The 10,563-nt window shown below is 39.4% G+C and overlaps 1 protein-coding gene across 2 annotated transcripts; it reads right to left on the bottom strand.

Annotated features, from left to right (window-relative positions):
- Positions 1-1,093: 1,093 nt before the first annotated feature.
- Positions 1,094-9,357, bottom strand: LOC117455844 (uncharacterized). 2 transcript variants are annotated; one of them, XM_034095449.2, is made up of 11 exons: positions 8,571-9,357; positions 8,103-8,167; positions 6,982-7,090; positions 6,497-6,643; positions 5,708-5,847; positions 4,691-4,827; positions 4,415-4,508; positions 3,181-3,516; positions 2,828-3,014; positions 2,423-2,550; positions 1,094-2,253 (listed from the first exon to the last, which is right to left on the bottom strand). In XM_034095449.2, exons 3-11 carry the CDS (start codon positions 7,061-7,063, stop codon positions 1,930-1,932), a joined length of 1,575 nt encoding a protein of 524 aa, XP_033951340.1. In that variant the 5' UTR covers positions 7,064-7,090; positions 8,103-8,167; positions 8,571-9,357; the 3' UTR covers positions 1,094-1,929. The 2 variants fall into 2 exon arrangements, with proteins under 2 accessions (XP_033951340.1, XP_071061035.1); XM_071204934.1 differs by lacking the exons at positions 8,103-8,167; positions 8,571-9,357 and having other exon boundaries at positions 6,982-7,142.
- Positions 9,358-10,563: the final 1,206 nt, after the last annotated feature.

Genomic DNA, 10,563 nt, shown 5'->3' with positions numbered 1-10,563 from the left:
GAAATGGATGAAAATATACATTTTGGTTAAAAAGTGGGTAAAATAGGAGCCTTTAGTTTGATAATGTAGCCAATTTATATATATATAATATATATATGTTCTATGTGTAGCCTTTACACTGTCTTATATTTGTCATATGCAGCTCAATGCATTAAAAAAAGGATATTTAATGCAGTGTACTTTTCATAGTGCTTCTATGGCTTTGGATACAGCATGATCAGCCAATTAGGAAATCATTAATGAAATGATAATAATGTATATATTATCAAAGCTGGATATGTAGTACTTATTCCATGTTGTTGTTTAATGCTTGTTATTGGGCTGAACAAAACAGCACTCAGCCTATAGCTTAAGGGGGTTTAGTCCCCTCGGTTATTGTTAAACTGGACACACACACACACACACACACACACACACACACACACACACACACACACACACACACACACACACACACACACACACACACACACACACACACACACACACACACACACACACACACACACACACAGCAAATTTGAAATCTAAAATTCAACACCCATGTAGTTAATTTTAACACTATGAAATAGTTTATATTGAAACCACCAGCAAAGTGTTAAATTAACACTTTCCAAAGTGTTGACAATATAACACTATCACAGTGTTACTATACCAACACTAAGAGTGTAAGATGTGAACACCAACACTGAACACCAACGCCAATAACAACACTAACAGTGTTGGCTGCATCTTCAATTCAACACTGTTTTGGTGTAGAGTAACACTACAGTAGTGATACATCTTCTCCCATCTAACACCTTTAAGAGTTAAACATGTACACTAATAGTGTTGCAATTCAACACTGTCCTGGTGTAGAGTAACACTACAGTAGTGATACATCTTCTTCCATCTAACACCTTTAAGAGTTAAACATGTACACTGAGCTAGTGTTGAATGCACATTATACTGGTGTTGCATTTTGCATTAGCCTCAACACCTCTGGGAGTTCAAAATGAACACTAATCTAGTGTCAATGTTGGGTATTGGTATTATGATGTACAACAAACTGGTGTTAAAAGTTACAATGACCAATAAATCATTCCAGATAACATATATGCCAAGTGCTTTATTTGAATGGTGGCATGTCTCTTAAGACTGACAAATGTTCACAATGCACAAATTCTCACAATATGCAATTCAACAAATAAAAAAATAACCCTCTTTGACAGGGGATGTCCGAAAAGGTTGTTTGTTGCCTGCCGTGCCAGGCAACAAACAACCTTTTTGGACCTCACACACCCATGGGGTGGGGGGATAAATACAAATTACAGCACATAGCTGTCTAAGACAATATAAAAAAGGGTGTCATTGGTACTTGCAGACATTTGCAGATAAAAAGGCTTATGAAATTGCAGTGCATCAGGTTTGATGACTGAAAGACTATCCTGCTTAACAACATTAAAGGCATGAAAACGCTCAACAAATAAACTTTCCATGTCTCTTAAGACTGACAAATTCTCACAATATGCAATTCAACCAACATTCAATATTGTTCAACAGCAAAAATGTATATGTACAAAAATAAAAAATAACCCTCTATGGCAGTGGAGGTCCGTGGAGGTCCGAAAAGGTCATTTGTTGCCTGCCGTGCCAGGCAACAAATGACCTTTTTGATCCATGTCAGAATCACCAACATGTAAAATGTCTTCCCTGAGAATAACAGCTTGTTGGACTGGTGATTAAGGATTATTGCTTGAAACGACCCCATCCTTATCATGGTATTTCTTCAAGTGTTTTTTAAAACCTAAAAAACTTTTGAACTGCAATGAGCAGCCATCCTGAGCGCATATCAAATAAAAATGTTTTCCTGGATACAAGCCATGAACAAGCTTAATGTGCCGAGTTAAGGATCCAGGCGTATCAAGCAATAATCTGCATATGTAACACTTATACATTACTCACAAACTTAGTTCTCAGTTCCTTGACCTTGGGGCTCTCACTGGTGGTGTCAACGTCTATGTTATAGACAGTTGTTTGCAGAAATGTGTACATGCTTTTGAGTGCTGGATCATAGCTAGTGCCTAAGACAAAGTGAAGCTTAAAAAGTTCATCAATTGCTGCTAAGGAAGTGGTAGCCTCACAGGGGATGAGCTTCTTGTCAATCAGAATGAAGAAGTTGCCGACAGCCTCCTTGCTGGTCCCTGAAGCAAGAAGATATGGCTGGCTCGTGTCCATATGGCTCTGAAGGTGCTCATCCAGACTCCTACAGGACTGAAGGACAAGGCAAGCAACATTTTAATTTTACATGGCTAATTATGCGCATGTGTGTGTTTTTAGGAATAGTTTATATTTGCACTAGCCTAGTCCTACTTTATCATAGTGACAGCTCTCTGTAGTAGTTCTGGTGGCTAGATCTAACATTCTTAAACCTGCCACATACCTTGTGAAATACGACCAGATGGTCAATGGCCTGAGCTACACTGATCTTCTGGGTTTTCTTCCTTCCCGCAGGCTGGGGTGACAGGAGGTGCAGAAGGAGGAGGATGGATGCCATATCACTGTCCCACTCTGTAAGAAAAGAGAACAATGATCAACTTCTTTTTTTTTTTTTTTACCAATCTGTATAATGTCCAACAGTTCATAGTGCATGTACAAGCAAAATACAAGACATTAAGTCTCACAACACAATAAAGTATGGAAAAAGTGAAGTGGCCTGAATACTTTCCAAACCCACTGTACCCTGGCATTCTCCAACTGTGTGGTCATACACTCCCTCCAGCCTCACATAGACCATTTACAATAGGCAATATGACATGATATGACAATGCAGTTCCTAAAACCATACCTGGTGATTCCAGTGATGGTTCATCAGCCCTTTGGTTCTTGGCAGACAACAACAAGCGCTTCAGCAAGGGTGTGGAAGTCAACATTTCTGCCTGTTGGATGACCTTTGCTTTGAAGGAGGTTGGCCACTTTTCCAGTAGTTTGGATGGAGTTTCTGACCCAAAGAGGAGACTGAAGTCTTGGAGAATCTAAAACACATATACAGCACAAACGCAAGAACCACCATCAGGTTTTCAATTTACTACCAATGCCAATTTCACAGATTTAGATCATCTCCATTTAACTGAAGGTTGCTTAAAACATCTATCAAAATAACATTCATAATAAGCAAAAGTAGGAGTAATAAAATATTACCAATCCTTTAGTGTCCAGCAGGCGCGGGAATACTGAAAGGACAGTGGAGGATCTCTCAGGATCGTGGACAAGGCGCCGTCTATATTCCAGTGTGTCTCTCATCTTCTTCATGATGACTTCTCTGTTGTTTGTATGATTCATCACAGATATGAGTTCTTGAAATCTCTGCTCATCTGGATGATCATCACAGTGGCCTATCTCTCTCCTTAGCATGGGGCCTCCATTCTCTTCTATTCTGGAATCCTTGGACCTCACAGGAAGTCGCGTTGCTCTCTGAACGGACTTCAGTCGCCACGCTAGAAACCCACCGCCTTTCTGCCCGTCATAAAAATGCTCCTGACCGAAAAAAACAAAATTGACAATTCACCCATTGACAAACATTCACATAACCAATGGCGGCAGCTGCCATGCAAGGTGCAGGCCTGCTCATTGGGAGCAATTTGGGGTTCAGTGTCTTGCCTAAGGACACTTTGACATGTGGACAGGAGGAGACGGGATTTGAACCACCAACCCTGCAGTCATTGGACTATGCGCTACCTCCTGAGCCGCAGCCGCCCAAATGAATTAAACTACCCTACAGTATGTATACAACTACAGGAATTCTTAAATGCAGTAGCATGTTATAGAAATCCCACAGCATTCAAGGAACCATGTAAGCCAGGGGTGTCAATCTCAATTTCATCGCGGGCCACATCAGCATTATGGTTGCACTCAAAGGGCAGGTTGTAACTTTAAGACTATATAAAATGATGTATTATATATTACATTATTGCCTCTGCATTGGATTATTATCAGATAGGGTAATAACTTCAGAATTAACTACGTCTGAATGTAGAAGTTAAGGCAAATAATTGCAAATCTCTTCAATGAGAATGTCACAAAATAATTTTAAAAGAAAAACCAAATTCTGGAAAAAAAGTCAAAATCAAAAAAAGAAGTGACATTTAAAAAAAAGGGAGGTGAAATAAAAAAAGAAACATTTAAAAAAAAAGTCAAACTCTGAAAAAAAAAGTCAAATTTGAGATGCATTATGGGACATGTAGTTTATGGGCAACGTGCTTCTGTAAATCATCATGTAACCATATAATAAACATATCATTCTTTGCAAGCTCTTTGCTGGGGCCACAGAAAATGAAGTCACGGGCCGGATTTGGCCACCCGAGCCTTGAGTTTGATACCCCTGATGTAAGCCATCTAAAACAGTCTACTTTGATCATAATCAAGAATAACTCACATAGCCTGTCTTCCCATGTGGATCTTGGAGCGAGGGAAACAGGGTAACAATCCCCAGTGCATACTTCTCTTTGGTCAGTCGCTGAGGGATTCTCCTGTAGAGCAAAAACAGTCATTTTCAACATTTAATTCATTTAAGTCTAAGAGACTCAGTTTAAGAACATATAAACCTAATGAACTCAATTTATGTAGAAATACAATTGCACCATCTTCATCCACACTTAGCCTATACATACATGACACTTTCATGCAAAGCTATAACAAATTAGAATCTTACCCCTCACTCTGCACCATGTCTGCAACTAGAATGTTCACCATCACTTTTCTTGTGGCAGGACTAATTGTTCCTTTTTCCTCATACTCCTTCATCACATCACTTCCTCCTGGTTTGGTCAGCAGAACCTGTTTTATCAGCTTAAAACAAAACGCAACAAAAATGACACCCGTTAAGTAAGCAGTAGGGATGCTCCGATCGCCAATTTCGGGGCCGATCGCCGGAATCAGTATCGGCCGATACCGATCGCGTGGGCGGGGCCTAAATGGAAGATTTAAACATCACTTTAAATCTTCCATTTAAAGTGATGTTTAAAACTCAGTTAATGGGCTCATTCACTGGAGCTTCCACAAACAACAATCAACTTAATTATTACATTCAAATGATGTACATTATTCAAGTTTACATTCACTTTGGAGAATATTGATAACACGGGAGAAATGAGCGGAAGCGCTCTCTCTCTCTCTCTCTCCCCCCTCTCTCTCCCTCCTGACAGCCTGTCAGTATCTCATGCAGCTCACTGATCTAGTAATGAGTGACCCGACAGTGAAGAATAAATATATTTATAATAACTAGTTTAGCTTGTTCCAGAAGTAGATAAAATAGCTAAGTGTGTTCGGTCTAACTCTTGTGTGTTTCGCTCCGCTTACCGGTCCGGCGGGCGGAGCTGCAGGATTTCTGCTTCACGTTGCATTCCGCTATTTTACTGTCTTTTTCAGACACCTTAAAATAATGCCAGACCGGTGAAGCCATTTTGGCGAGCTTGTTTTGCCGCACACAGAGAAAAGTGTCATGTATTTTACGTCATGCGATCGGCTCTCACGATCGGCATGTTTAGAGAGCACCGATCGATCGGTAGAGAGTGAGTATCGGCCGATATCGATCGGTGACCGATCGATGGGAGCATCACTAGTAAGCAGTATAGGTTTATGAGCAATCTACTGGTACAGACACACGGATGGACAGACGTCACTAAAATGTAAAACAATGGTGTACATGACATATTGAATATGCACTCACATCTTTGGCTTGTGGACCCTGCAAAGCCTCCTCCTCTTTTCTGAAGCGTTTCAGAGTGCCACTGTAGAAATCGATTTCACTGCTGCTTTTCGAAGTGACTGAAATAGTATCTGTGCCTGAAGCGGGGGATGAGGATGGCTCTGGAAAATAATGTCATCACACAAGAGATATTAAATATGAATATTGAAATTATATGGTCTTCCTTTGTCATGTCTTTATGTAATCTACTGGTGAAGTGTTCTCAAAAATACAACAGACCCACTGAAAACCTCCATTGCAAGTATGAGTCCCAAAGTCCTTGTCCACAAGAGCGCACTCTACTTGGGACCAATACTTAAGACAGCAATGGTGTTTTTTAGTCTAGCAAAAGCTTAAGAACAAGGCTTTCAACAAGAACCCCAAGTAAGTACAAAATTATGTATTTTCACCAAATCAGTGGAGTACGCACATTTGATTCCTATAAACAATACGTTACCTTTTAAGATAGTATTGTTTATAGCAATGAAATGTGTGGTGTGCTTGACACTTGCATGGGGATAATTAGCATACAATACAATTGAGAAATGTAAAATCGACCCTTTTCTCAGCAGCCATGTTGACATGCAGCGTAAACAGAGATGTAATTTAGGATGTAGGCAGGCCAGGGCCCTGCTAATATGCCGTCTCACTGGAATGGCTGTGACACACTAAATAGATCGGGCCAAAATTCATTTGATCTATTACACCTGTGTTTACCCTGCTATGACGTCAACATAGCTGCTGAGAAAAGGGTTTATTGTCGTCACTCACCACCACTGTCATTCAGTTCATCTTTGATGACAAAGCATATTCCACTGGTAGTGAGTAGATCTGGAAATGCGTAGTCGTCCACTTCTGTGCCAGTCTCATCCTCCACTGATAAGATGCTGTCCACATGGATGGAAAACCTCTCTTTCACTAAAAGGATTGAAGACCAAATATAAGCAGAAGCTACACACACACACACACACACACACACACACACACACACACACACACACACACACACACACACACACACACACACACACACACACACACACACACACACACACACACACACACACACACACACACACACACACACACACACACACACACACACACACACACACACACACACACAAGGGGGGGGGGGACTGCCTCAACAGTGCATCATGTCCATCTAATGTAACAGTAGGTTAATGAGGGTGGATCGCAAAATTCCCCTCTGTGGGACTAATAAAGGTATTCCGATTCTGAAGTGGTTTACTTGCCTTCAGTGATGAAGATGTCAAAACAAGCTTCTGGAATTTTGATGTACTTCTTTTGGTTTCGGTATTGCACTTTGACTATCATCTTCAGCTGAAGAGAAGAGCAAGAGCCCTATATGGGTAAAATGGAGAAACACAACATTTGTTATTCCACAAGTTATTATGATGCATCACAACTTCCCCTTCTTAAGCAAGCAAATACTCCAATTGTGTAAGGGTGGCATAATATAAATTGGAACTGTCTTTAGATAAAGAAATTCTACTTTATGCTCCGTTCTTTTATTTTTGTATCTTTAAGCTGAGGCTTCTATCTGTGCATGACAAACGTTTCGGGACCAAATTAAGCACAGTGTTGGTGTGTTGCAACCCAGTCTCACGGCATTTCGTGTTATAGTAAAAAAAGACACGATTTCCCCATTTTTTTCGTGTCACACAGAACGACTTTAAAAGCAATGTAAATAATAACAAATTAGAAGGAAAAAGAGATTTTAAAAACAAATACAGATTTCAGTATTCTGACACAGAACAATATTTAGAAGCAATGCATTTGTATTGGTAATATGTTTCGTGCCTGCGCCAAATTACAAGGAAAAAAAGATGACAACAAATACAGATTTCAGTATTCTGAGCCATTTCTTTTCCTCCGACATTAAACCATTTAAAATAAAAGGGTTAGGCTAAGGGTAAGATATTGAGTAAGAACATGTTTTTATGAACCACACAGCTTCTGGTTTTCCAAGAAAAGAAAAATCGTTCTGTGTGCCACAAAACAAATGCGAAAATCGTGTTTGTGAACACAAATCAATAGATTAAATGTATGCCGTGAGACTGGGTTGCAAATATTCTTAGAAATATAGTTAACATTATTAGCTACCACAAACAACTACAATTATTTTCAAGGGAAATTAACTAATGTTAGCTAACTGGGGAACAAATTCAATTAAATGTAACGTTATCTAGATAACTGTTGTCGAGGCCACACAAGATGGCTGCTTCCGCACGGAGCAGAAGAACACGTGCTAGAAAGGAAAAGGAGCCAATTAGCCAACAACTGTATTACTGTACTACATACACTTAAATAATTTCACTTGGGGAACAAATTCAATGAAACGTAGATAACTTACAGTCACACGGTCTGTCGAGACCACACGGTCGAAACCCGCGGCGACTGATGGCTGCTTAGGTGACACTGAGATAGTGATAGAAAGGAAATTGGAAAAATAAAAGTTGTTAGCGAAGTCGGCTAACTATACCGATAAGGACCAACACCAGAACCTCTTAGCTAGCTAGCTGTCGAACTAACGTTAGACATGTGCAATACGTTGGTGTTTGTAATGACATAATAGTATGTAACATAGCTAATGTTATCTAAGTTGACATCTGTGTGTAATTCGACAGCTAGCCAGCTAGCTAACTGGCTAGCTAACTGGGTAGCATTTAGCAAGCAGGTGCACGGCCAGTACAGACAAATATTCTTAGCAAGCTAGTAAACATTATTAGCTACCACACACACAACTGTAACATTATTTTTAAATTAAGTAATGTTGGATAACTGGGGAACAAATTAAATGTTATTTATCTAGATAACTTACCGTCACTCACTGACTGCAGTCTGTCGAGGGCGAGGCCAAGCGATCACACTTGCTGCAAGACCGACTGATGCTAGAAAAGTAAAAGGTGGCAATTATCGAACAACATTTTTACGGACACTAGAGCTTGTTAGCTCGCTGTCGAACTAACGATAGACATGTGCAATACATTAGTATTCGTAATGATTACATATTATGTTACATATCTAATGTTAATTCGACATCCATATCTAATTCGACAGTTAGTTTAGCAAGCAAGCATTGACTGTATGGTCTGTGCACCTGCACCTGGTCATGACAGTCAAATAGTAATAGTTAGCAAGCTAGTAATGAAAACAATACATTTACGCTACCTACCACACACAACTGTATTTTCAAGCTAAATTAATGTAAGCTATCTGGGGAACAAATTATGAAACGTAGCGATAACTTACCGTCACGGACTGTGGTCTCTCGAGACTGAAGGTTGCATCAAAATGATGGCGGAGATCTAAATAATTTCACGCACATCACGTAAAAGTACCCGGATTGAGAGAACACACTATCCGTCGTTAAATATGTTTAACACCATGATCCAACCCTGTACTATATAGTGTGTTAACAACAGGCGGTGTTAATCATGTTAAATGTAACACCAAAACCACAACACTTTACCCCGAAAAGCTCTAACACCAGGATTTTCACACTGGCGAATTTGCTGTGCACACACGCATACACACACAATTAAGGGTTTTCCTTTAGTAGATCTTGGTCTCTGTTTTTCAGCTGCTTTTCATTTTCGTGTTATGCCACTACCCAATCACCTGCTTATGTGTATAATTTTTTCTTATGGTCAAATTGGGTGATGTTTTATTTTCTTCTTCTCTAACATATAATTAAAATAGTGGGGTAGGGGAGAGTGCTGGACTTGGAATCAGGGCGTAGCAAGTTCGAGCCCCACAGCAGTCAGCATGTCGTTGTGTCCCTGGGCAAGACACTTCTCCCCAAATTGCTCCTGTGGGGATTGTCCACAGTATAAGTCGCTTTAGCCAGCTTGCTCAATAGATCCACCCATTTATGTGATGTCAATGAAGTATGTTAGGTTTCTTTAACATATCCATCCACCGCCACATCCTCCTTTACTCCTTTTTTAGTTACACATGTTTACTACACCCACTTGAGACCAACACTGAAGTTAGACCAACACTTTGAAACATGTACAAATTAAGAAAAGTTGTTTGATTGGTTTTTGAGCATGGTTTTGTATTGGTATCAAAAACAGTGGGATTTCAGTGATACAGTTATTGACGAATACGTTCCTGGTATTGTGATAGTTTGAATGCATCACATTCATTACAGTATTTACTAAGGTGTAAATCAACAGGCTTCTTGGAGATGGACGCATTAAACGTAGAATAAATCAAAAACTCTGCTGTTAACTCACTCATGACTTACCATCACAATTAGAATCAGTGTCTTTGTCTAAAACATTTGGATATAAGAGCAATGGGTTCATCTATCATCTATTTTCTTTATCTAGTAGCGCAGAAGTCCGTCTGGATTATATTATAATTCAGTTAAAAGGAATCTAATTATTTTGGCTACTATTGTGCTCATAAAACACGGTGACTGTAGGATCCTCGACATGTCCAAAATAGGGAATTCTACTTCAAAGGAGACATCATCTGTTCTTGGTGGTGTATTTGATCTACTGTAAATCCATATTTGAAACTCTGGAGACAGCAAACAACAAAACCTTTGGTCTGAGGAAATCCTTGTGCTTAATTCTTTATATAATTCATGATAACTTATTCTTTCTTTGTCCCATCCAAGTGTATGAAGTAATTGCGCATAAGAAAACAATGCAATACAGTTATTGGTATTTGTTTCAGTACACTTATTTATTTCAGATAGATCTTATAGGTATTACTGTTAGCTTCAGCTTAAGTTATAGTGCAATGTTTGCACTAACACCATATGTATATACAAATAAAGGCAATGCACAGTTACATCTCTA

This window comes from Pseudochaenichthys georgianus, chromosome 12 (assembly GCF_902827115.2).
Source record: "Pseudochaenichthys georgianus chromosome 12, fPseGeo1.2, whole genome shotgun sequence".
NCBI classification, from domain to species: Eukaryota; Metazoa; Chordata; class Actinopteri; order Perciformes; family Channichthyidae; genus Pseudochaenichthys; species Pseudochaenichthys georgianus.
Note: the sequence above shows the minus strand (reverse complement) of the source record. Positions and strands in the feature narration are given on the sequence as shown.